The sequence below is a fragment of the Ambystoma mexicanum genome, chromosome 3p (assembly GCF_040938575.1).
Source record: "Ambystoma mexicanum isolate Mex_15411 chromosome 3p, UKY_AmexF1_1, whole genome shotgun sequence".
NCBI lineage: Eukaryota > Metazoa > Chordata > Amphibia > Caudata > Ambystomatidae > Ambystoma > Ambystoma mexicanum.
This window is the reverse complement of record NC_090925.1, coordinates 376,613,958-376,641,699: the sequence shown is the minus strand read 5'-3', so window position 1 is coordinate 376,641,699 and position 27,742 is coordinate 376,613,958. Positions and strand designations below refer to the sequence as shown.

General features: G+C 45.1%; 1 protein-coding gene across 4 annotated transcripts in view; it reads left to right on the top strand.

Moving 5' to 3' along the window:
• The window catches only part of PHACTR3 (phosphatase and actin regulator 3), a 1,074,680-nt gene that overhangs the window by 700,830 nt on the left and 346,108 nt on the right, over positions 1 to 27,742 (top strand). For all 4 annotated transcript variants that reach the window (XM_069651038.1, XM_069651037.1, XM_069651041.1 and 1 more), the window contains 2 exons: positions 24,543 to 24,816; positions 25,649 to 25,890. In XM_069651038.1, coding sequence (XP_069507139.1) covers positions 24,543 to 24,816; positions 25,649 to 25,890 — 516 coding nt within the window. The remainder of the gene's footprint in view (positions 1 to 24,542; positions 24,817 to 25,648; positions 25,891 to 27,742) is intronic.

Genomic DNA, 27,742 nt, shown 5'->3' with positions numbered 1-27,742 from the left:
AACTCTTATCGGGTGGGCATCTATGCCCATCCCTCTACACCACACGTGATTGACGTCACTACAAGTACAACGTCTCATTGGTTACAATGTCTATAGAACCCTAGATTACATGGTCCCTTGTGATTGGGCGAGTTACACCCCTAAACATAAATCTCCACTTTTAATTAGCTGCTTGCAGAATAGACACCCAGGTGCCTGGTGTCCCAAGATTCACCCTGCCTCCCTTCCATCAATCAGTGGTTTAGGACTATGTGTCAATTAGTTGACTGGATATGGCTTCGGATCTGTAGTCTCTTATCAGGAAAAGTTATGGCACCCTCTGGTTCTGAATGACATCAGGCGGTGGTACATCTTCACGCCTGTCTGGTCACGTGTTGGTCCACCGTGAATCTGCTTCAGTTCTCAGTCTTTTCGTGCATTTGATTCTATGTTCGCTTGGCCACCTGCATGGGCCTCTCTTATCTTGACCTTCACGGGCGGGCTGGCGTGCTCTGAAGTTGGAGCCTCGTGAGCGCATGCTTACCTCCCTTTCTCTGGTTGACCTTGATTTCCCCGGCATGAGCCATCCTTTGTTAAGTTTCGATCCTGCTCTTTTCCTCAGCTTGAACCTAGATGTGAAACTCAGCCAGTTGGGCCTGGGCCGCCTGGGCTTTCGTCTGCTCAAACAAAATGGAGTCGCACGTGTACATTGTGCTGTATTGAGGTAGACATATATAGTTGGCGCATGCCGCTCTATTCTTCTACTTAAGCATTGCAAGCGGTATCGATTACTTAGCATCTTGCGTTTCAAGCATATTTACACACGTTCAATAAGGTGGTTGCTTCCTTCTTTTCTCATGGCACCATACTCATACGTTTTCAGTGTCTCTCCCCTTCGTCCGTTACAATTCACCTTGCAATTGTCGATACTGTCATGCATAGCTTTCAGTAGCCACTTCTGGTTGTTCTCGGGGCTGCCTAGGCCCTTAGTCTATTTCCATTGGCCTCCCATTAAGGCCTTCGGGGTCTCCTCATGGACAGTCTGTAAATACTCGTTTCGTACCAATGGCAGGTACGGTTGTCTGATTGGGTACCGTGCTGCCCAGGGTTGCCTAGTTATGGGAATTTCAACAGGTATTGATATTCTAATGTACACAGGGCAGCGGCCCATTGCCGCCCTTTGTTGGTTCAGCTGTTCCTTGTACGTCACATACCACGGCAACTCGCACTGGGGGGCAGGGGTGCAGGTCATATCTGGGACCTCCTCTACAACAGTGTTTCATTTGTACTTTTAGCCACATCACAAACGCGACCAACTGTCATGACTGTGTCAATGGAGGATACATTGGCACCCATTGTGGACTATATGGTACTGGATCATCACCATAAACCTTCCTGAACAATACCTATTCATATTTTTGTCTTCATTTTCCGTTTGCAAGACTCTGGAACTTCCTTATTTAATTTCACAAACTACATGTCCTATAATGCACCTTATGGCAGTTCCCATTCCCTTGCTATTCCTATGCAGCAGGCTTAGAACTACAATCCCCAGAAAACTTAGAGATCAGTGCTGCTTTACCTTTCCCCCAGGACCAGAGAGGGAGGAGGCCAATTACCTTCAGGTGTGCTGTTCCAGGTGCTGCTAATTAGCCTGCTTCATCACAGGGTGGATCAGTATTTAAGCAGCTGCCTGCAGGAGCATACGTCTCTTGCATTGAGCTCACTCCCGTCTCTTTGTTTTGGATTTCTGCTGTGTCCTGTTGGTTCCAAAACCTGCTCCTGTTCCAGAGCCCTGTGCTCCCTACCTTACAGTCCTGCTATTCTGCCTTTTGCCTTGCACCTCTGTGCTTCCTATACTCCAGGACTGCTCCCCTGCTTGCAGTCCTCTGTTCCCTGTCTATAGCCCCTTGCTCTCTTACACCAATTATCTTGTTCCCTGTCTGCAGTACCTTGTTCTGTGCCCATTGCCCGTTTTACCTGACCTTAGCTTCCTTGATTCTTCAGTCCTGCCCTTGTTATCCCACTTCAGAGTTACAGTTCCTTGTTTTCTGTCTGCAGTCCTACCCTTGTTATTCCGGTCCAGAATTACGGTTCCTTGGTACCAGTGTGCAGTTTCCAGTTTTCTTACCCCTGCACTTAAATTCAGATTTTCTTCCTTTTCTTCTTTCTTCCGGTTCTCTGTCCTAAACCTTGCTCACTTTGACTTCCTTTTTCCCCTGGATATTTCTGTTGCAGTTCTTGTCTTCACTTGTGCCTTGTGTAATTCCTTTGTTCATAGTATGGCTTCTGGTTTCCAGCAGGCAATCTCTGCCCCTTTCCTTTGTCATTGTTAACATTGTGCTGGTTCCTGTTTCAGGAGACAGTCATTGTTCAGTCCCTGCTGGACCCGTACAGGCTTCAGTCTTGTGAGTACTGGTTCCTTGTTCGTGCCTTAGGGTCCAGACACAGACACCCACTGTTGCTGCCCCTTTCCATGAGCATTGTAATAGTAACCTGCTCAGAAGGCTGGAGTTTCACTGGTTCTGTGGGAAACTCTTCCTCCATTCTGCGTACACCCCAAGAGGGAACCTAGCGGGTTTGTTCTACTTGCACTCTCTGCCCTTTTCTGTTCACTGCCTTTGTTGCCTATCCTTTCTTATCTGCAGGACTCCTTGCACTCCCGCTTCTTGTGTACTTTCCCCGTTCGGCTTTGTGGGCACGTCTCTAACCGCAAGCCCTCTGACACCATCGTTTCACCCTTGTTTTGCATTGTGGTGTTGAACACATGCCTCTCATTAGCAACATTTGCTTCATGCGTGAAATAATCAGTTAGTCCTGTTCTCCGGCCTCTAAAGGTCTCTCTGGTGCCTTCCGGCAATTCATAAAGATTGTCTGGTGTGGCCAGTCCTACTGCTAGGGCAAGTAGAGATTCTTTCTGTGGTCATTGACGCAACCAAACACATTGAAATATACTTCAAAATATCTCACCCATCTCGCCCATCTGAGTCCCATGTTGCTTGTTTCAGTTAGATCAAATGCTACTCGGAGTTCTAGGGATAATGACTTCTATATCCGTGCCTGTAATGGATTTTGGTTGGTCACTTCCACTGTGGCTGCTATGTCCTCCTCAGACATGATGAGTGTTTAAAAGTGCTGTTTTGTTAAGGTTTTTCCTTTTCGTGTCGTCCCTTGGCCTCAGGCTTTGTGACCCCCTTGTGCGCGTGTCTCTATCCCTGGGCACGCACGAGCGCCTAACCTCCGTTTCCCAGGTTTCTTGCTACATTGTCTGCCGCCTCTCGGCTCCTATTGGCTGCCCATGGCCTTATTTTCACAGCTGCCTTTGCAGCTCTCCTGTGCTGCTGTTCCTCGGCTCATGGGCTGTTCTTGCCCCTTCTTTCTCTGCGCCTTCATGGCATGTCAGCCGCGGCTTCGGTGGACTTGTCCTCCTCTGCCGCCTGAGGAGGGTGCATGCGCGTGGCGCGAGTCACCCATGACGTTGCCAATGTTAGCCTTTCCCCAGCGTGACCTCTGCTTGGTACTCTTATCTCCCCGCACAGCGCCTCATCTATAATCTGTGCACAGACACAGTGTGCCCTACTGTGACAAGACCACACAGACCAAGAAGAATACAAACCCACGACTACACACTCAACCAGAGAAGATGGAGTAATGAGGCTCAAGCCTCGGTATCCAAAAATCACCGCTGATGGATAAAAATCTATCAGCAAGAAGAAGAACAAGCGCAGTGTGTCAAGACATCTTTATTCTCTCCCCGTCCGACCTCTACCCCCGTCCCTGAACGTCATATCCCGTTCCCTCCCTTCCTCCCTCTAGCCCGCCCCTTTCACATCACTACGAGGTTCGCCTATAGTACTTAGGCACAGCACTACACATAATACACTATAAACACGCATTATCTGCACAAAAGCCTGTGCCATAGTATTGTTAATTCGAATGTAACGAAATGCTGTAATTAGAAAGAAATGACATATTTACTTGCATTAAGTTTCAGGTTATTCATGATGTCACAGTGCCCGCTGCCAGAGTCAGAACCCTTGCAAGGCTAATCTCCCTGCTTACTTTTAAACTCGTTTACAATCATTGCTTGTTGAATGAGGAGACCCTCGTGGTATTCTGTTTCTGTGCTCTTGGGATTTAGCACAGGCGACCAGGAAGTTTATCTGCGTGCTACCACGTGTTCTGAACTACATTGCCGCCTTTTAAGTGTATTTTTTATCAAACTGCTTATTTTTCAACCGGCCAGATTACACTTTTAACCCATTTTACGAGCCCTGGAAGATCTTTAGGGTTAGAGCGAGCAACGGATCAAATATTAAAAGCCTAGTGATGTGACCTTGTAGTTCCATGACCTTTTAAAGGAGCTGTGCCTTCGGTCTGCTTTGTGTATTTGGTCATAGAACTCCTCCGCGGCTTTCAAGACCCTTATAACGTATGGTAGGGGGTACTCTAGTGCATGTCTACTGTTGGGTGGAGTAAAACTCAGCTGCAAAGCCCAAGGTAGGATGGGAGGAATGTGTGCTGCCATGCAGTGTGCATGACATTGAGTAGTCTGTGTTACAGGGTTGGAGTCATCCACTGCATTCAAGGCCCTGTGCTTTCCCAGCAGTGGTTCTCTGTAGGCATTGCTCGCAGAGGCAGCCATTGCTCTCAGAAGGTACTAACACAAGTCCTCTGCTGTGTGGCTTTGCTAGCAGGTGGAGTGTAGATAGCGCTGTGCCGCAGCATGCAAGGAATCGGGCGCAGATGTGTGCTGCAGTTGCCGCCCTTTGTTGATTCTCCAACTCGATTGCAGGGGCCGGCTCTTTATTTTCTTGATCATTGTACTAGAGTCACTGGTTCCGCCTGGGTGTATGAGTGGGGCTTAGCGAACGTGTCAATCGTACAGGCGATGCAGGGGGCCTTTTATTGAGGTAACCGGTGTCTAATAATGGAGATGTGACCTTCACAGGATGTCATGTCATCGTGGATGTCTCCGTTTCAATCACATCGGGTTGTATCTGGGCTCGTCGTCACTGGTTCTGGTTGCTGATGCAGGGCCTGCGTGATGTTTCGCTCTTGCTCTGTAAGGCTTGCCTCCTGGTGAGGGATCTCTTCAGGGTGTAGTCATGCAAGTCTTCAATTCTGGATGCAGGCTCTTCTCTTTCTTGTTTTTCTTCTAATGGCCTCTTTCCTCCCCACACCGGTCCATGTCACCCTCTTGAAAGCTGCTGCGGTCCTGGTGATTGGGCCATCTGCACATCGTGCTATCGCAAGGGTCTCTTATCTGAGGGTGACTGCGAGGGGTGTAGCCTCGAATGCCAGACTCAGTTTCCCAGGAGGAGACCAGCTTTTGATTAATATGTGTTTCCATTTTCACTGTCCGGTTCCTTTGATTGCCTTGCTATGCTCATGTGGTTATTCTAGTGGTAGGGTTTTGGAGAAAAACAACAACCTTTTCGAAATAAGAAGAATAATTCCAGTGTGAAGTATCACACGTTTTTTTTGATAAGACATTAGAAAAACCAACCCACATTTCTGTATTTCTTGTGTTTCCTGGTACATATGTTTTACATGTCTTATCTAGTTTTATGTAATTTGATCATTTTATGAGTGCCTAAATTGTAATTGTTTAATTAAATTTGTAATTTTGTATGTATGAAATTTGTTTATGAGATATACCATTTGTTATTCACCCTTGGGTTCAGACCTCTCATAATACATCTTCTTTTTGTAGAAAATATATCTTATCCATGTGGTAAGAAGCGTACGATCCCCATCGCATGGTACATGCCGTTTGAGAATAGTATTATTCTAGTTGTGGCATCAGGCTTCAACTTGAGCATCTTCAGACATGGCTCCGGCTTCATTGTGCACGCTCTGCATCCTGGACATCGTATTGGCACCCTGCCCTCTTAGCTTCCTCTACTCACCTCCCACCATACCTACTCCCCACTCGGCCCCGCCTAGGGAGGCTAGCGACACCATTATGGAACAAAAGGCAGGCCAAGGCCTTTTTTTTCAAAATCCTGAAGCTTTCGCAGATGAGCGGGAGCTTTAGGCTTTAGAAGAAAAAAGGCCTTGACTTTTAACAACCTTACCTTTTCTTCCATAACTCTGGCGCCGGCCCCGCTATGCATGGTGCCTGAGCAAGAGCTTCGAACTTGTAAAAAAAGCCTTGTAAGTTGGCCTGAGCTCCTCAGCTGGGGCTACCAGAGACTTTAGAGGAGACCTGGCAGCGCCCCGCTCTGACACATTTTCTGGAGACTGCCAGGGATGTGCGCTGGCTAGCCCCGGCCCTCTTAAAGCCCTGCTGGTGACTTGTGACCAGCTAGGGTTAATCATGGTGTAACAGATCCTTAGGAGCTTTGTTGTATTCTTGAAATTGTATTAATTGAAACGAGAGTATGTTATAAGTGTTTACTTCATTTGGTATATAGTGGGTCTCGCTGATGTGCTTCTGTGGACATGGAACGCAGCAGCTCAGACTGTGGCTACCGTGAGAAATCATTTAGCAGAGCAAGCAAGCAGCTTCCACTGGAGAGTGCTCATTTTGACCCATGGTTTGTCTCCGCCTTGAGAGTGGTGGGTGGGATTGGTCACTGGTTCCTGTTGCTGGGCACATTGCACATGTGGCCATGAATGATTCGATTTTGCTGTCGATGTTGGGAAACGGGACCTTTTCCGTGAGCCTGGCTTTTGTCTAAACTATGGATTGGTGCTCTTCATGGGTGATTAGCAGAAGGAATCTAGGATGACAATTCTGGTGTCTCATAGTAGAAATCCTTCTGCCAACTTGGATAGTTCTTTTCCTGCAGTAGTGTTGGCTGCTAGGTGTGTCTGGGGTTCTGGCATCTGATGCACATGTTCCTGAAGGACCTTTGCCATCTTTCAAGCTCACCTGCTTGTATGAGTAATCGTATGCATTCATCTTTGGTTATTTCCTCAATCAGGTTGTTTGTTTGAATGGTGGCGTGTCATTGCCGCACTGCAAATCCAACAGGGGTCATTCCTGCTCCGAACTTGCAGTGCAGCAAAGAGTCATGGAGTAGGTGTGGTGGGAGGTGAGTAGAGGAAGGTAAGAGGGCAGGGTGCCAATACGATGTCCAGGATGCAGAGCGTGCACGGTGAATCCGGAGCCATCTCTGAAGAATCGGGTAAGAGAAAGAGACATGGGCTAAGGAATGATAATGGGGGTGGACCCCCCTACTTCGTCTGTGTGGGGCAGAGGCTGGCTGTTGCAGGGGGAACCCCCGTCTAAGGATCTGGTACTGGGTGGGATTGGATACCGAGGGAAAGGACTTCCACGTAATTACTACACGGGAAAGAGCCACGCATTAATTACATGCACAGTCAAGACATGGAACCGTTTTAATGGATTTAAGTGTTGCCAGTTTGGCCATTTGTATGTTTTTTCCATCTGCTGAGTTTCACTGACTTCAGGGAGTATGGTGTCCCTTGGGTGTCAGGACAGAATGTCCGCAGGGTTGTCTGCTCCTGGTCGAATTCGTAGATGAAGCCAAACCCCTTCAGCTGTAGCAGCCATTTCTCAATGTGAGGTGGTGGCCTCAAGGTAGAGGCTTGGAGAATGGAGAGTAAGACCTGAAACGACTGTATGTGTTTAGGTGAAAGTGTTTCATCCCCTACATAACGGCAGTAGCGTCTTTTTCGCTCGGAGAATAGCATTGTCTCATTTGGGTTAGGGTTACTGAAGGATGCTACTGCATTGTGGCATACATCTTTCTCCACGTGGGTGGATGCTGCTCCTAAACTGCAACAGCCGCAGTCCACTAGGAGTTCTGTTGACTTGCACATGTCTAAATACACCATGGTGACGGTGCACAGATGGTTACTTTTGGTGTCTTGAAATGAGGATTAGAGATGTTGAGTCTATTCCCACCGGGTGCTGTCCTTTGTCATGTCCCTTAGAGGCGTGGCAGTGGTAGTAAGTCTGGTGGTGAAACGCGTAGTAGTTGGAAATGCCAAGAAAACTGGATAGCTCTGATATGGGCTGTCAGGGTGGAGTTCTCTTGATGTAGGTCACCTTCGGAGATCTTGTTTGAGGCCTTCTTGGTCAAAGACATAGCAGAGGAAATCTAACCCAGATATGCAATGCTCACTCTTTTCTCAGTGGAGTGTGATGCCACATTCTTGATACATTGGGAAGACCACTCGCACCCTATGGAGGTGTTCATAATTTGTTGTTGAAGAAACAAATATGTTGTCACTGACATTGAGCACACCTTAAACAGCTTTGGAAGAGATGCTGAAGTTAAATCTTGTATACCTCCTAAATCCAACAGGGATCATTAATGTCTTGATGGTCGTAAAGATTTTCTATAACTTGAGTTGATGTATCCTGATTTGAGGTTGAGCTTTGAGAAGTATTTTGCTCCTGTCAGATTCCCGCCACCATGTCATTGATAGTTGGGGGAACGTAGCATTCCTTCTTGATGGCTTTGTTTGGGAAGTGGAGATTGACGCAGCTCCACACTTATCCTGGCGAGTTGATGTTTCATGCAACAATGATGGAGGAGACCTGAGGGTGGGGCTGAATTCCTGTTTCTTCCAACTTTTTGAGATCTTCTTACACTTTTTGGTGCATGTGGAATGGGATTCATTGTTAGCAAAGGCATACAGGCTGAAATGGTGGGTTGGCATTGCGTTGGACAGGCTTGCTCTTTTGGCAGCTTATGCTGGTGAAGAGCCTGTGGGATCATGTAGGTGCTCTTCTAAGTCAGAGGCATGTAGTTGAATCATTAAATGGATCAACGGAGGTCATGTGAGAAGCTTCACAGTACAGCAACACATCCAAGCCTACTTCATGAAGGAATACTCTCTTAGCTATGCTGGAGGAGCCATGCATGACAGGCAGGCCAGAGACAACTTTGAGAGGAACAGAGGTCTTGGTACCATACAAAAAGAGGTCTGGGTGCCCTTCTACTGAGAACGATCACAGCCAAATAGCTTGTTCTTTGGGAAGGTGTCCACTCGTGGGGGTCTGCAACCTCACTTTAGCACACTGTACCTTTCACAGAGAAGAAGTATCCATTTGCATATCAGTCTGGTCCCATCCACATAGGCAGTCCAGCAACAAAATGGTAGGCAATTCTCCTCTGAACAAGAGTACCAACAGCAACCCCAGAAACGTGTTTCGACTTAGTCAGGCCTCATCAGTGAGCTGAAGCTGTGCCTCTCTAAGAACAGTGAGCAAGGGGTCCATCTCTGGATAACCCTGGGTAACTTAGGGTTAAACCCCAAGTTCCTAAACGTACAAAAAGAGTTCTGGGAGCCTCTCTACAAATAAGGAACAGGGCCAAATAACCTGTCCTTTGGAAAGGTATCCACTCGGGAGGGTCTGCAACCACGTTTTAGCTCACTGTGCCTTGCAGTATGCCATGTAAACAGGGTACCCTAAGAATTGATTTGCCAGTTGAATATGAGGCTAGAGTGGAGTTTTTCCATCTAAAGCCTGTGGTCATGCAAATAGCCCACGTGAAAATAAATAAAATAGGCAATGAATGCTAAAAGCTGAGAATAACTGAAGGGCCACTCTTTAAAGGTCACTCATGATCTTAATGTGTCACATTGATCAAGCTGTGACCTGTAACCTCGTGGCTACGTCCGTGCTTACCTGCGGAGTGCAGACGACGGCATCAAACGCCGGTTCACTACTTACCGAGACGTTCGAATTGTGCTTATTTATATTCGTACATTGTTCACAACGCACTAGGATGCCACATCACCAAGATGGGCCCTGACGCATGTGGCGTCATGCATATCGCGACGTGACCGTTGGTACTACGTGTTTATGAATACAGCATACTAACAAAAACAGTGTGGCACTGGTGTATATGAAAGCGTGGTGTGATCTCCATGTTAGCTGTTGGCGTCACGTCTGTGAAATTGTAAAACTCATCACTGATTTAAACACAGGTGCTGGTTACGCTTGATCATAGCTGTATTGTGCCCGCTCATGTAGGCGCTACTGCTAAATATGTATATCTCGTTACAGCATAAAGATGGCGCCTAAAGCATGCGCCATTGCTACATAGTTACTGTAGCTTTGTGAGAGTTATAAACACATGATAATAAAAATGCCTTTGCACAGTGGTATGTAATGTGTGCAAACTTAGTACAAGAATTCTCCTTTTAAATATTGTCCTGGTCTACATGTCAAATCATTGTGCACTCTGACTCATTTCAACATGCTTTAAAAACATGATATGCATCTTTGCAGTCTAGATGAGCCTTGCTCGTAGGTTCAAAATAGGTGATTGTACACTCCACAGTATTAGTATATGCAGAGTTATGCATTACCTATACAAAAATGCAATTGTACAAAAAGGAAGTTTGTCTTCAATAAATAACACATCACAGTTGCTCTGTCAAATCATTGTACCCTCTGGCACATGATGTAAACCTGCTGTAACGGCCGAGTGATCCCAAATAAGTGAAACACTATGGTAACACAACAGTCATGGTGACCTAAATATCATGAGAACAATCACTAAAAAATGTAACTCTTCATTCAAATCATTTGGCATAGATGTGTCTAACCGGTCTATCCAAAATGTTTCTCTGTTTTCAAGTTTTTCATTGATGCTGATCTTGAGATCTTTATCACTGACAACTTCTAAAATCTGAAGCACTATTTGAGAAATGCCTGGTGACTGTGATGAATTCTGGTTATGTAAGCGAATATTCAATTTGTGTTAATTCCACCTTATTTGTGCCTTCCTGCACGTTCGGCCGACATATAGGAGGCCACAGTGACATTTGATAGAGTACACTACATTTTTTGGATTGCAAGTAGAAAAATGTCTCAATGAAATTCTTTCACCAGATCTAAGGTGCATGACGTACTCTCTTTTTATGATGTTATTGCAACTTTTACATCCCAAACATGGGAATGTACCTTTTTGCTTAGGTGGGGGTATAGGTTGTGTTCGCAGTGTTGTTCTAAGAGAACTCTGAGAATATTGCTTCTTTCCTGAAAATCGGTCTTTCCTTGAAAAGTATCTGTCACGTGTTAATAACGGGCAAATGCTTAAGGATGGTCTTTTTAATATGCGATGATTGTGTGCTGTATTTATTAATAAAGACCAACAGGGTGCATTCTTTATCCCTCTGTATGCCCTTGGGGACCTCTCAGCTCTGCCTTATCTCATGCTTCTAGCAATACGTCCTCATCATAACCTCGTTTCTGAAGCTTATTCATGATGTGTTCTAGCTCTTCTCTGTACTTCTCATCATTATTAATGATTCTCTTGATCCTAAGAAGTTGACTGAAGTGCAGTCCGATTAGGGTGGATGGTGGATGGAAACTTATCCTGTGAAGTAAATTGTTTCGATCATTTGGTTTATGGTAAACCGTGGTCTAGAAGCCCAAGTACCTGAGGAGTTACCAATACATCGAGAAAGTGCAAACTTGGTTTTCCAATCTCATGGCTGAACTGAATTCTATTACCAATCATGCTAAGATAATGAAAACAATTCTTAAGATCTTTTTTGTTGCCATACCATATCAAAAAAATGTCAGCTATATAGCGACCCCAATATTTAATGTAGTTGTGCCAAATTGGATGCTGTGTGGCATGGTCATGTTCAAACTTAAGCATAAATGCATTTGTATACACACCAGAGCCATGTGGGACCCATGGCTGTACCGCTTGTTTGGAAATAAAATTGCATTCTATGTCTGAAGTATGAATTTTGCAATATGAAATCTAGTAAGCATATGCATTCCTTTGAGGCTCCCACTTCTTCTTCTAAAAGAATCCATTCAACCACTGCTTGTCCCAAATCATGCAGAATTGAAGTATAGAGACTCTTGACAGCTATCGTTACCAGTATGTCTTCTGTATCAATTGCCAACCAACTCAAAATGTTAAGGAAATGTGTTAAATCCTTAATAAGTGTATGATACTGTGTAATTAATGGTTTTAGAATGCTGTCTATATATGTGCCTAAAGGTTGTAAGATCCTGCCAGTGACTGGAACAATAGGATGGCCTGGCGGCTTGTCAAGAGTCTTATGCACTTTTGGTAAAAGATAAAAGTGAGGTACCTTAGGATGTGTGTTAAATAGGAAGGTTTAAGTCTGTACATTGATCCAGTCAAAGCTCTCTGCCTGATCTAAGAGGTACTTCAAGTTCTCCATTATAGCAGCAGTCGGGTCTCCGTCAAGTAATGCATATGTACCACGGTCATTCAATTGATTAATACATTGCTGTTCATAATCATCTGTATTTATGATGACCAAGGCTCCTCTTTTATCCGCTGGACGTATGGTTATAGAATCATCTTCATATAACATCCTTACTGTGTTGAGGTAACTTTTAATGAGATTTCTAAATGTTTGTCTTTCATTTTAATTTCTTTAAATCTTACAGAACTGCTTCATCAAAGAAATCTATTGTTCCATGTGAAAGTTGAGGCCTAAAATTCCTTTTGGATTTTAGTTCAAGGCATTCACCACCGTCAGAATCTTGAGAAGTATCTGTCTCGTCTTCTAGACTGGCAAAAAATGCCTTCAATTTAAGTTTGCGTATGAATTTGAAAAAATCCACCTTAGTGTCAAAAAGGTTAGAGCTGTACATCGAGACAGAATTAAGCCCTTTCTGTAGTATAGAATGTTCTGTAATGCTAAGAATTCTTCTTGCAAATTACGAGCTAAGTTCTCCTCGACGGGTACCTCTGTTGGGTTCGAGCCTGTCTTCCTCTTCCTCCTGCCCTTCCAGGTTCTTTAGGTCTTGCGTCTGGACCTAAAAAACTGGTGCTTCCTGATGTTGTTTTCCCTGTTATCTGAAGTACTGGCTGTGATTGTCTCCTGTCCTCCTTCATCACCACGAGATTGTTATGTACAGGTTTCTCTAGGGGTATCTTGTGCAGACGTTTCTGAATCAGAGCTAGATGGCTCATTTGAACTACTCTTGTTGGATGTGTCCGTCTGTTCTTTGTAGCGGCTCATCCATGCATACACTTCGTTGTTGTGATAGTCATAAGTATCTTGTTTGAATTTCCTAATGTATTTGTGTTCTGCTGTATACCCTTCTAGTTTAGTATTAATATCTTCAAACAAATTTGTTAGTTCCTCTCACCCTAGTGTAGTGAACAATTCTGATTTCTTCAATTTCAGTGGATATCTCATGTAATGAAACCAGAATTATAATTTCAGTGTATTTACACTGGAACCAGAGACGCCTACTGTGTAGTTAAAACCGCTGTCTTTTGTGCATCAGTCATATTAATCCATACAATATACACATACAAAATCACAATGTAGCTATATATTGTATCCTTTATTGGTCTTCTTCTTTATGGCAGCTTATAAAAGCAGAAGAAGCTGCTGTCATGCAGAGTACTTCTTTGTACATTTATACCATCGCCTTTGCTTGGTAGAGCCTCATGGGGCAAAGTGATAATGCCTTGTTGCTTCAGTTCAGTGAGTTCTGCGCTTCCTTTTCTCCTACGTTACCACCCACTGATCTATGCACAGCTTGGTACTTGCTCCAGTCGGGTTTAAGGGATCTATCCATCTTATACCCACCTCCTCGTGGTGCAGGAGACAGATATATATAATTTTTTTTAAATACAGAAAATTGTGTATTTTGTAGACTTGGGTCCCTGTCTCGAGGGGGACACAGCTCATGTTTGAGGACTGGGGCGAGGAAGAGTAGGACTCAGAGTAATGAAGATTACTAGTTATTTATCATGAATTAAGCAATAGAAGAAAACCATCTTGTTTGCATTTTATTTTTGTGTGTTTTCTTCAGCCCCAATATGATTTCATTTAGGTTTGTGTAATGCGCAGGTGGAATAAACCATTGCAAACTGAATACCTTCTAGATGCAGGAAAAATGCCCAGTCAAGAAACAGAACAAGGCTTAAACCATACAGAAAAAGGGCATACACAGCTGTGCTGCACGGCATAGGATCAGGCAATTAGCAGCTGTGTACAGGGAGGAAATTCCAGATCACAAGTGTCTGGACAGCAGATCTTCTGTCACTCCTGTTCTTGTATTCGGATTGCCGAAATCCGAGGAGTTGCAGATCCCAAGATCCTAAGATGTGAGAGGCTGAAAAGGGTTGGGTTGGGGTACTAGAGGCGGGGGTGGGGAGAGAAACCCAGCAGGCTTGTCAACGTCAAGCAGCATATTTCACTATCCCTACTTTGGATCAATCCCAGGATATTTGCCTCCATCATGTACTAAGGTGCAGGATGCGGCCCCGCAGCGCATAATCCTAGTGACGAGGGCTCCTTCCCTGCAGCCCTTTAGAGCAGCTCTGCACGTGTACGGTGTCTTGGAAGGGGCCGCAACGCAGCACATGTGCACTCGCTTTTTATGCACTCAGTGTATTTATGCTTGGGTGCATGAACGGTTGTAAACACTGCACTTAACATCCTTTCAGTGCATTGGTGTGGATGCCGCAGGCCATCAATTAGTGGTGGCCAGTCACGACAGGATGCAAATGCAAACCTTATACAGCCCGCAGTGAGCCCTGGGATTACCACGAAATGATGGGGAAAGAATGACCTACTGAGAAATTACCAATTTTTTAAAAAAATAATGCGGGCGAAGACCCCCGCTCCTACCACTTAGCCCTACCTTAACCTATCCCCTTACCTAACCCAACATCTATTATCTACTCAGTCCCCCCCAGTTAAAAGAGAAACATGGATGTCCTCTTTGAATTTATAAAGATCTCAGGGATCAAACCGCAGTCATCAGGTTTGTAGAGAGGACACTTCACCACTACACTATATAATCTGATCAAAAATAACAAACAACTAAAGGTGAAATATCCCATTTCGGTACTGCAAGTCCCAGGGAAAACATTTGTATTGGTTCTTGGAGTTTAAAACATTCACATATTTTAACGTTTTCAAAATCACTATTAGAAGAAAATATCCTGTCTTGGTTTTGTGTGTGTGTTGATTTTATGAAAGGCTAATGCCATTCGTCCTGTGCAATTTGGGTGATTATGCAAAACCAATTGAATGAAATGTGCATATTTCACCATGATATGGTAATTTCTGACAAGGTCGCATCCAATTGCGTTTGTTTGACCCCTGCGAATTAGACCCAAATATTTCAGTCATTGATCATTAGGTATGTTTGTATTCGATCATTTCTGCATATACCGAGCCTTGTGCCTACCTGTGCAAGTTCCAAGTAGATTATGTAATGTGCTTTTGGCATGTATCTAGTCTTTGGAAAATGATTCTTAAAATAAATGCTTTGATGAGGTTTGTTTTTTAAAATGATTCTTAAAAGGGAGGGTCCTACTTTGGAAGGCGTGGCCCCCTCCCAAAGCTAACTTTCCCTGTGGTGTGAAAGCTATTTGCATTTCATGGGGGTTTGTGGTGAAATAATGGTTCCATGTTGTATGATCATCGAAAAACCATTATCTGCACAGCATGGCTACACCTTAGTAAGGTGCTGTGCTTGCCGGCACTGCCGTAGCCGACACGCCAGCATTGATTGCTCCTGCGCATCAGAAAGCCTATATACTCTGCCCATTGTTGCACCAAGAGTCACGGAACGACCCGTTTGGCCCGCGCACTCAGTGCCTACCTCATTGTCATAGAGGGACCATGTGGCCTTGAGGACCCGATGTGAGCGCTTCCTTGCACTGATGTGGAGCGTATCAATGTCAGTGACTCCTATGGATGCCTTTCCTGGGCTGCCGAACCATACCACACTGCTGTGGCCTCTCCAACAACCGGTACCCTTTTTAGCTCAATCGTCTGGCTGGCAATTCCAGGAAGGGTGAGTGCCCCCTTCGCCACACATATTAACATTACTCCTGTGCTACTTACCATATTCTTGACAAGAGCAGCTACTCACTTGCTGCACCCTCTCAGGGCAGCAGTGGCTCTAGAAAACAGGGAAAGATGGACGCCTACACGAAGCAGACCCACAAAACTGGGACATAGGATGACATTGCTGTGGGTGCAACAGAACAGCGGCGTGACAAAGATGTGCTCAATATACAACTTCTATTGGATAATATGCAGTCTGGCTTTGCCTCAGTGAACCAAAAACTGCACATCACAGCAAATATTAACACAATATTGGCTAAACTGAATAATGAGACCGTGTCAATTCCAGAAGCAGAAAGCAGAATTGGCTCAGTAGAAGATGACCTGTCCACTATGAAATATAATGTTGCTAAACTGTCTACTGACCTGAAGTGTGAGGATTTAGAATCCTGATACCGCCAGAAACATATCCGCATAGTTGGTTTTCCTGACGCTTGAGGATGTCGCCTCCACCTGTATGTTCCAGAGAATATAAGCAGCGGGCAGATGGAAGACTTTGTGGAGAAACTACTGCTGGAACTGCTGGGTTTGCTGACATTGTCTCTGCAATTCACTGGATCGGGTGCATCGTAACCTCACGTCCAAGCAGAAACATGTCAAACCACCGATGCCAATAATAGCCTGAATCTTTAATTAAAGGGACCAGGACAGAGCACTATGTCAAGTCAGAGAAAAGGGTGAACTGAAGTACGAATCGAATAGGATATACATTTATCCAGACTTCTCAGCTGCAGTTCAGGTGGAACGCAAGTCACTTGCTGGCGTGACAAGGCTTCTACGTGACATGCAATGGTATTTCTTGCTAAATTAAGTTTCCAACTATGCACTATGTATGGAGTTTAATGGCATATGGCTTTTACAGCTTTTATGTAGTTCTATGCTTTCCTTCAATGCAAATGAAATTCCTAAGTGTGTATTAATATGTGATAGATTCTATTTCTATAAATTATGTATCCTGTTAAATACATTTTGATACTTTCTTAAATAACGTCCTCTGGACATTTTTTCAGCATTCTCTGTTACAGTAATACCCTGGTCCAGAGCGTAGGGGTTTCCTGCGCCTGTCAGTTTATCATTGAGCTGTGCCACATAGACCCTAGTATTCTGATAATTTATCATGGGCACATGAATACTATCCTGGATCTTAAGGTTCATCGTACCGGTACAGCTCACAGAACCACGACCAAGGTGACCCTTACCATAATATCCAGGATGCACAACTTAGAACTTGCTGACACATGGTGGGCCTTGCACCCATTAGAACGTGCCTATACATTGTACTCGACAGTGGACAACATATCTTCCAGGATTGACATGTTCCTGATCTCGACCTTACTCCTGCACACAGTACTGTCGATGGATATCCTCCCTCATACATACTCGGATTACTCACCATTGATCCTTAGTTTGGCCCTTACACCTCTTGGCGGGGCACCTTGACACTGGAAATTCAAGCCCCTTGTGTTACAGGATGTGGAGATCCATTCTACGCTGTGCAAACACATACTGATTTTCTTTGAGCAGACTGTATGGTCTGTCAATACTATGGGCATTATGTGACAATTGTTCAAAGCCTATCGAAGGGGCATTGCAATGTCGACTGAGATGAGTGTGGTGAAAACAATAAGGAAGGATATTAAGGACTCTGAGCTGGAACCGTAGGCTAGAAACACTACATGCAAATAAAACTACCAAGAACCGATGGCTGGGATAAAGCAGGCCCTAGATGCATGTTGTGTTAATGCAGATAGGGAATTGAATTATGCAGCCAGAACTGCGGCAGCCTGAAGGTAGAGCGAGGGTGACCGTCCAGGCAGACACTTATCAAGGGTCCTGAGAAATGAAAGTGGGAACACGAATATACTGCTCATACATAATCAGATGGAGGCAGTGGTGCATTGCCGCACAGGAGTGAATAATATATGTCACAAATATTATACTATTGTGTATTCACTCCAAGATGTGAAATCATTTAAAGACGTGCACCTTTCTCAATGAGCTTCCTACCACTGAACTACCAGAAATACCAAAGGGCCAGCTCCAGCTATGGCCATTGCCAACCTACCAAATGGGAAATCCCTGGGGTCAGATGGGCTAAATGCTGAATTTTACAAGACGTTTAGTGACGTAAATCCTGAAGTACTCCCACCAAAAGTCCTGGAAGCCAATATCATATTACTGCTTAAACCCGGCAAATCTCCTTTGGACTGCAGCTCGTACTTACTTCTGTCTCTAATAAATACAGATATTAAAATATGTGCAAAAGCACTCGCTGATCGCCTTATACCCTACACGACACATATGATCCATTCAGACCAAGCCATATTTATACCCGGCCGCTCAGCGACTTTGAATACTCGCAGACTTTTAAACATTATGGCTCAGATTGATCCAGCGACCCACGCGGTGGCAGTGCCACTTGAAGCATAGAATGCCTTTGACATGGGTCTGGCAGTTTCTCTTTGGAGCACTGAAGAAAGGTTTAGCTTTAGCCCTGTGTGTGTTCAGTATATATGGCTGCTATACAACCAGCCGCTGGCGAGCGTTTGTACAAATGGCCAAGTATCAGGGCCCTTACATTTGGCCAGAGGCTTACGACAGGGTTGTCCGCTATCCCCATTCCTCTTTTCAGTAATCATGGAACTGCTGGCGGACTTGATCAGACTGAAACACACCCATAGAGGCATCCGTATTGCTAGGTCACCAAGGTGATTTCCTGATTTGCTGACGACGTGCTACTATATATTAGACACCTGCTAATCAACCTCGTTCCAATGGTTAGCAACGTTATTGGATATGAATCTTTATCATCGTTACGCATGAACCAATCTAAATCTGAAATATTTCCACTGGCAGATGTCCCAGCACCCACCCCAAGCATTAATATGCTGAAATGGTCCATGGATCGGATACGATACTTGGGGATTCAGGCCATCATACGCTATTTCATGATAACTATAGATTGTATCCGACACAAATGATTAGCAAATTAAATAGATGGAAACAGATACCCCTGTCGGTGGCATTGGTGAAAATGGTAGTATTGCCTAAACTGTTATATATATTTCAAATGTCCCTATCAGGCCTGGCAAGGAATACCTCCACATAATACGTTATCCCAATTCCTTTGGCACTCTGGTGCAGTGAGAACAAAGTGGTGATTTTTCAACACGACATAGCAAGGGTGGTTAAAAAACCTCGGATTTTGAGCTTTATTGGATAGTGGCACAGGCGCGATTCCCTTCTTACTGGAACTTACTGACACAATCACCCCCATGGGAAAATAGAACAATTAGCAGCTGGCGAGTCTGGCATCGGCACATTTTTCTTTGATGATGGACATACTGATCAATGCTAATTTGACCCGCTTAAAATCATGCTTTTTGCATGGCGAAAAATGCTACTAACGGTACGTCCTCCCAAACCAGCTGCCAGGGCGTCTGGTCGAACATGATTGGGCATGTGTACTCAAACAGGGTTTTCCTGTCGCATCTACCCGTACGTTGACACCCTTAATTAGATTGCATTAATATAGACCCAGGCCCACATTCCCCACTGAACCGGAGGAAGATCCTCGTGTTTTATACATTGCCAACGCCTCAAACTGCCGGCGCCTTGTTGCTACACTCTATTCCACGATGCAGGAATCTGCGCCGAAGGCACTGGTTGCATTGCCCCCTAGCTGGGAAAATGATTTGGGCGTGAGTGCAACTGATGACTGCCCACTTTATGGGTAGTGTGTCCGTCAGCTCAAGGTTCCGCATATTCCAATATAAAGTACAGCATAGACTACACTATACGCCGGCTAAGATGACGTGCATATGCACATGATTTGGGACTATCCCACACTTCATTCCTTTTGGGGGCGCTCACAGATCTCCTGTATATGCTCGCTGTTGCCCCTGCTGGCCTCTTGCTGCATCTCACCCATCTATACTATGCTGCTGCCCACCAGAATAATAAGGTTATGATAATTGTTACGCTTTACGACCAAGTGAATAAATGCATGTTAAAAAGAATTCCATCATCTGGGCTTTGTCAATAGCATCAGCTTCACATGGAAAGCCCCTACCTGTGGCCTGATATTGTTTGCTCTTCTCCAGGAAGGAGCCCATTGTGTCTCAAATGTACCAGCTCTGTCCTATGCGTGTTCTCTGAGAGCCTAAGCAGTAGCTTTTTAAACCCCAGTTCCCCAAGCATAAAACACGAACATCACCTCCCAATATTACACCCCCTCCTTCCTTTCAGCAACAAATTGCCCTTCCCGTTTGAGCCCTGGTTCGGTGCGACTGTCGGGGGCCGTCAGGGGAGAGGCCAACCCAGGTAACATGCAGCTACAGCGATTCGTTCAGTGTAACGCGCAATTGATATAAGGGTCTCAATAAAAGTGTTATTAAGAAATAATTACATGTGCTGCTTCAGGTGACATCAAATTAGCAAGTACAGAAACAAGGTGGAGGGAATTACATCGATTACTTAGCAGTAATCTTCATTACATAAAGCTCCACTGACGCTCTTCCCAGTCATTACTCCACGAGGGTCCATGTTCTCATGGTGCATTGGAAATAAGAGCACTTCGCCAGGCAACTATCTGTCAAGAAGAGGCCTGGCATGGCGGGCCCACAAGTCCAGCAGATCATTACTGGGGCACTTTCCTCCTTATAACTCAGCTCCCGTTCTGCACAGTCACAGAAGAAGCCACCCAAGCCATGACGCGGGGTGGAAGAGGAAGGCAATTGAGGAGAAAGGGGGCTGACAGTGCCAAAGGCAACATAGCGGCCGTCTGGGGGTTCAGCAGGCAAGGGATGTACACTCAGAATCACGGAGCGACTCAGCGACATCACGATCCTCCATACCCCATGCATACTAAGAGCCAGCCGGTGGGCCCTCAGAAGCCCCTTATATTTACACAGAGACTCCAGAACCTCCTCCTCCACCATTGCTATTACAGATACTGCATACACTAAGTCACCTCCAAAGTCTTGCGAACGCAGGGCTTATGAAGGGGGAAGCTTTGGTTGCAGTATACAAGGTAACCTATAGACCTTAAGGCCATACTCACAAGGCAACTAAACACCCAGAATGATAGTAAGAAGGATTAGTGCTTACAGGATAGGAGGGAAACACAGACAATAATACAGCAGCTGGAATCAAAACAAAAGCACATTACAACCTAACCATGAGAGTGGAGCAAGGAAGCAGAAGCCTGGAAAAAGATTTTAAAAAACCAATAACTCTCCTGCTCCCCTTCACCAAGTGGTGAAAAGGAAAGGCAACTAAAACTGGAAGCAACAACATTCTCCAAGCAAAGTAAACCCAAGAAAACTGGGCGAGACAGCAGGGCCAGCAAACAAGAGTGTGCTAAAGAGTGCAAGCCCAAACTGCAGGAAAACACTTATTTGCATGGGAAACTGAGAATTCAGAAATTATTTGGGACTAGAAACCAGAACTAGGAACTTGTCTCTAGGAACAAGAGAATCGGTCACAGCATGAATGGCCGGTGCTGAACTGAAGCCAACTTTGAATCTGAAAGATCACTAATAATTACCTCTCCCAGCTTCCTCGGGTGCTCACTATCACTCTCCATCCAGCCATCCCATCCTTGGCCTGCAATGGGGGAAATTAATTTGTGTGCCAGGGATATGGAGTCTTCAGAAAACAAATATAATGCTTTAGAAGAGGATTCTTAACTATAATCCCAGAGCTTTCAGATCATTGCGGCCAAAAGTCACAAGGTCCAGAATGTCTTAAAAATAAGAGTATAAAATAATGGGTGGAGTTCAATAGTTGTGTTTTCACCAAGGTTTTCGGAGAGGTGGAAGAAGAGATAATATCAACCGCATGTGAAGGGAAGATCAAGGCGAAGAGAGAGAAGCAGGGTTGGTCGTCCATATTCAGGACCAACTGGTAGGGAGGGGACAGAATGGGAGCATGTAGACTTCCGTGAGATCGGAGAGGTGAGGTGAGATGAATCGGAAGCAATCCCAGTCACGCCCTAGGGAGCCCTTTCTAGCTCACCCTGTCTTCTGTGTCCACTGACCCGTCCACTCATGAGCGGTTACATCCAAGTGAGTCATGGGATATGGGACCCTGGAAAGTCGGCATCTATATTAGGCCACAAGCCCACAACACCAGGAGGGCTGTAGTAACCCTGGTTACTATATACAACCTTGATCATTTACTGCAGAGGCAAGGGAGGCCTAAGAACCTTCACCCTGCGGAAAAGGCAATGGATAAGTGGATAGTCTTAGGTGGGAAGGTACTAATCCCACCTCGGAGAGAACCATCCCGACTATTTGTTTGTTTGGGAAGATCCCATTTCCATTGAAGTTGCCCATTCGTCTGACAAATCCTCTAATAAGGATAGTGAACTGTAACCTGTGGTGTTCGGTCCTTCTTGGTCTCAGATGGAACACTCTGGCACTGGTGATGTACACTGTCTACCTGATAAGCCAAACCTTCAGAATCAAACAGGGAGGCTTTCAAAGCCATCTCCAAGTCATACAAAAATAATGTCATCAAAGCCAAAGCCCTCTCATTTAACTCAAGGATTAATGACGCCAAATCAAACTCCAAAGAAATATTCTATATCTCTAGAGAATTGGAAAAACCCTCCACCTACGCTCCTCAAGGATGCAAATTGGTGCAACAGCATTCAGTCTGCAATGCTAGACAAGTTCAACACCCTCCAGACCAAAATCATTGGCCACCAAAATGTGCTTGAAACGCTAATAGCCAGCCAGCACAGCCAAGTGCCCACCACACCTGAACTGAACCCCCCTGCTCCCTTCGACTTCAAAGACATTATGGAATCGGAGGCCATTACCTTGCTCAAATCAATTAAACCCTCCAATTGCAAAGGTGATGCCTGCCCAGCCCAACTCATCAAAGACACTGCTCCCACCTTGGCACCCTTCCTCACTGCCTTCATTAATTCTTCCTTCAGGTCAGGTCTTGTTCCCAAAGATCTCAAAGAAGCCTGGGTACGCCCATTAATAAAAAAAAGCCATCACTCGATCCTACCATCCCCGGGAACTATAGGCCTATCACCACGGTCCCATTCTTGCTAAAAATTCTCGACAAAGCTGCATATTTGCAAGTACAAAAATACCTGGAGGAGAACCATCTCCTAGGCCTGTGGCAATCAGGTTTCCGCCCACGACATGGCACTGAATCAGCCCTCCTTGACCTAAAGAACCAAATGGACCAGCTGAGAGACATAGGCAAACCGGCACTCCTCCTGCTCCTTGACTTATCAGCTGCGTTCGACTTGCTCGATCACAACACTCTCTGCCAACATCTCACCTCTGCGGCTAACTTCTCCCCCAAAGCTTGTGACTGGATTACCTCCTTTCTCCAAGACAGGGCTATGAAAGTTTTCTCGGACTCAGCCTCCGTCACCCCCAGCCACCTCAAATGTGGAGTCCCACAAGGGTCCTGCATAGCGCCAACGCTATATAACCTTTTCACCAGGTCTCTGTTTAGCATCCTGGACTCCCTGGGCATCTCATACACCAATTATGCGGATGACACACATGTGCTAATCCCACTCACAGGTGACTACAAAACTGACATGTCCAATCTCACGGCTATCTACTCAACCATCCAATCCTGGATGGCGGACAACTGGCTTTGCCTTAATAGCGAAAAAACAGAACTCCTACTTAACGGCTAACCCACTACCCTGGGTATCTCAGTCAGGAATACTCCTCTTTCACTATCGACAACACACCCATCAAGGTGTCTGACAATTTCAAAACACTTGGCGTCTACCTAGACTCAAACCTCACCATGGACAGACAAGTGAATTCTATTTCCACCTCCTCAGCCTACTACACGAAAATCATCAACGCAGCCAGACCATTCCTATCACGACAGAACTGTCTCACCATCACCAGAGCCATTATTGGCTCCAGACTCGATTATTGTAACGCCCTACTATCTGGGACGTCATGCAAAAACCTTGCAAAACTACAAATGGCTCAAAACAATGCCCTCAGGGCAGCCACTGGGACCTCAAGGAAAGAACACATCTCTGAAATCAGGAGACAGGTCTACTGGCTCCCTGTTATACAGAGAATCATTTTCAAAACACTCTCCCAGGCACACAAATGCCTCCATGATGCTGCCCCTCCATACCTTGTCCAGAGGATTGTCAAACACACCGCCACAAGACCTCTTAGAGTTGGGTACTCTTACCTCATCCTTGTGCCTAAAACCAAAAAGGCCCGTGCAGGCGGATCCAGCTTTCCCACGATAGCCGCCACACAATGGAATGCCCTTCCCCCCCAACCTAAGAATGATTGAGTCCCACCAAGCCTTCCACAAAGCAATCAAAACACAACTCTTCATCTAATACCACTCAATTGCTTTCTTATGTCTGACTAAACTGTGTGTATGTATTACTGCTGAATTTTGTACCTGCAACTAAGAGACCTCTCGGTCACATGTAACCTTGCCAACTGAAAATGCGTATACACTTGATGTAACAAGCGCCACGATGCCTCTGGGCTGCAGGTGTGCTATACAAATGCAAATAAATAAATAAATACTGTAAAGCTCACTGAAGCCTCAAAACATTCAAGGGATTGTGGAGGAAGGGGAGCACTGTGCGTTTCCCACTGTAACTCAGTGCCAATCTGCCAAAACTGTATTACTTTGCAAATGTTCAATATCATTCTTGTAAAATCTTTTCACTTTTTTTTTAGTGGCATCGGAAAAATTGTGTTTTCAATATCTCTTTTTCTTTTTTGCAGCACTAAGTGAAGAGGATGAGATGACCATGAAATCGCCACCTTCCACGCTGCTAAAGAATTCCATTGTTTTGGGTTCCTCTCATGTCTCAGGGCACATAAACATCTTCCAACCCTCTACTCAGAAAGGTTCTGACCCCGTCGGACAGTCAATGAGGGGGCAATACCCAACGCCAACAGGATCTCCCCACCTTGCTGCCATCCACCTGCCTTTACCTCCAAGCAGAGTCATTGAGGAGCTCCACCGGGCTCTGGCTTCCAAGCATCGTCAGGACAGGCGAGTATGTCAGGGCATGGCCAGAACTGGCTCTTTCAGTGACTAAAGTGTTGCTCAATTTCTAGTTTAAACTTCAAACCATATAAGTTTACTTGCACATAAATGTGTTGTTGATACGCAAAGGGAGACCTGCTTGAGATTCCAGCTTTGCCAGCACTGGCTCTTATTTCTCCAACCCTGATAACCGAGAAGGATGTGCTGCACGTACTGTTTAATCGACAGTTCTAGTTTGAGAGAGTACACGATATCTCAGGAGGTTTAGCTCTGTTCAGAAAATAATTCCAGAATGAGCTCCAACGTCATAAATCATTGTCCAGAATCAGCCAGCAGTATATAGGGGTAATTCGCTGAAATTCCACGAATCCCTAAATTGTGCTACTAAAACTTGTTCTCGAAAATCCCTTGGGCTCTTTCACTTGGGTTGGGATGAATACAACTCGGTAGTGCCTGCAGGCTGTACTGAACAGTGCACATTGTTAAGTACCTAACTGTGATGATGTCCGACTTACAAGATCCCGCCCAACATTTGATTCTTTGCCGTATTCTCTGGATAAGAATTTAAGTCACACTGCAAAATCTGTTCTCTCTGTATATGCGCCTTCAGTAGAGCATGGCTGAGGCATGTTGGCATGGAGTCTCCGTAAAGCAACCATAACGCTACACATGATGTATCTGACGCATGGAAGAATTATCTTTCCACCCCTTTTATGAGTTTGACAAATAGATCTGTTGATGAAACAAAATTGATATTTTGTATCAAATGTCCTATTTTCCGCCCTTGCTGTTATTTCTTTGCTTTGATTAACTGATGGCTCTCACTTTCCATTTCCAGCTTCCACGGAAGAGAAAACAAAGCTTCTCCAAAAAGGAGGGTGGAATTCCGCACATCACGGACCTCCAGTATTGAGCATAACAATGCGAATCTACTAAGCTATGAAGTAGACGTTGATAACAAATGGAGCTCAGCCAAAGAGTCTGACGAAAACAAAGAGAACCTGATCAGGGATTCGGGCCTTATTGACAGTAGTCTGTTATATCAGGATGAAGAGCTTCTGAATGACTCTATCATTTCTGGTGAGAAGATGTGCTGTGTCAACATCACTGGCACAGTGATGGTAATAGTCACTGGAACAATGATCAGTGGTGCATTTCATGAGCTGATGTCTTCCGACTGGATGCATTTCATGAACCGATTCATGAGCGGAAGGCACTGTGGGCATTTTGAGAGCTTATGGACGTTGGGCAGTGGCATTTGGTACATTTAATGAGTTGATGGTTGATAGCTGTTGGCAATGGGTGGTGATTGTCCTTGGCAGATGACATTGGCACATTGGGTAGTTCATGAGCAAATGGAACTAGGACCTTTCCTGGGCTAATGACATATATTGATGGAATTTCATGGATGGCAGCAGTGCTTAAGGTCATTCAGTCCCATACAGAAATGCTGCTTTTCTTGGCATTTTGTGGCCCATTTCATAAAGGATAGCTTTTTATGGTGGTGCACTGGTGAGCAAAAGGTACTGGTAGCATTGCATTGGCAGACGGCCATTAGCTGATGATGCTGGATACACAGCTGTTGGTCATGAGCTGATGACAGTGGCACGAAGGTCATTCCATGAGATGTCTGAATATTGCACCAGGGTGAATGCATGTTTGCACTGATTTTAGGGGTGACATCTGTCTTTAGCTTTGGGCCTTTGTTGCTTCGAAGGATTCCTGTGGGTCAAGCTGGATGTATTTTATGTATGATGTGTGAATTGTATCAATTATTTATCGCTAACCAAGATGTCCTATATGCCACATAGATAACTCTGACTACAGCTGCCCCTAGCCTCGAGTGGACCCCTCCTTGATGGAGACAGAGTGTTTGTTACATTATTTCTGTGCTGTTCTGCAGAGGCTGTGTGGCTAAATGTTTGCCAGCAGTCCTACCTCTGGCCGTATTACACATTTGATGCTGGGGTAAATCTTTTGCGGTATATCGGTTTCTGCCTCTTTTTTTGGCTGTAATGGTAATACTTTACTGCACTGCCAAATTCTGACTTTGCAGTGCTGTAGTTAAATCCTCCAAACACAACACCCTACACGCGGCCACCACAACAGAAACTTTTAAATCATACAACAAATTGCACACATCCATCATAAGTCTCTCAACCACAGCATGCTCAACTTCCAAAGCCACACAACAGGCACACAACAACCGATACGGACTCACAAACCAAAACAACCCAAACCCATACCACCTAGAAACAAACCCAACTCATAGTGAATCGTTTTTCTGAACAGAAACTACCAGCAGAACAGCAAAATCACTCCTGCGCTTTGCCTCTCCTCCCACTAACAAACCCTTCCTTCCCCCTCTTTCTTTTCTGATCCATCAGAGCACCTGGACACCATAACATGGCAGCATTGCATAGCAGAAATCACATTCATATATCATAACACTTAACCTACTTTTGCGGTAAATCTGTGCATATCCCTTGGACTCCAAATATGGGGATTAACACCACATTACCCCCACTCGTAATCCCACTGTTAAACTGTAGGACCAAGTGGCAGTAGCGGTAGACACGTTTCTATAAAGAGGCTCAAATGACTGTCCAATGGAAAGGATTGCAAGAGCTGGGGTCACTAAAGCAGTTCTTGGAGCCAGGACCAGTCCTTCCACAGTGCACACTCACTTATTAAGCAAAAACAAAGAGGTGGCTGGAAGGTTTAGAATGAATCTTAACCTCTGGCATTGTTCTGGGCAACCCTCCAGACCATTGTTCTTCACCTGCCAAGCCATTACAGAAGAGGAAAGACCATATGCAAATCTGGCTTGGTCCCACCCCAAAAGGGGCAGTCCAGCCCGAACTGCTAGTTCACATCCCTTCTGTACGAGACCACAAGCATCCCCAAACATGTTTCAGCCTTGTTGGGCCTC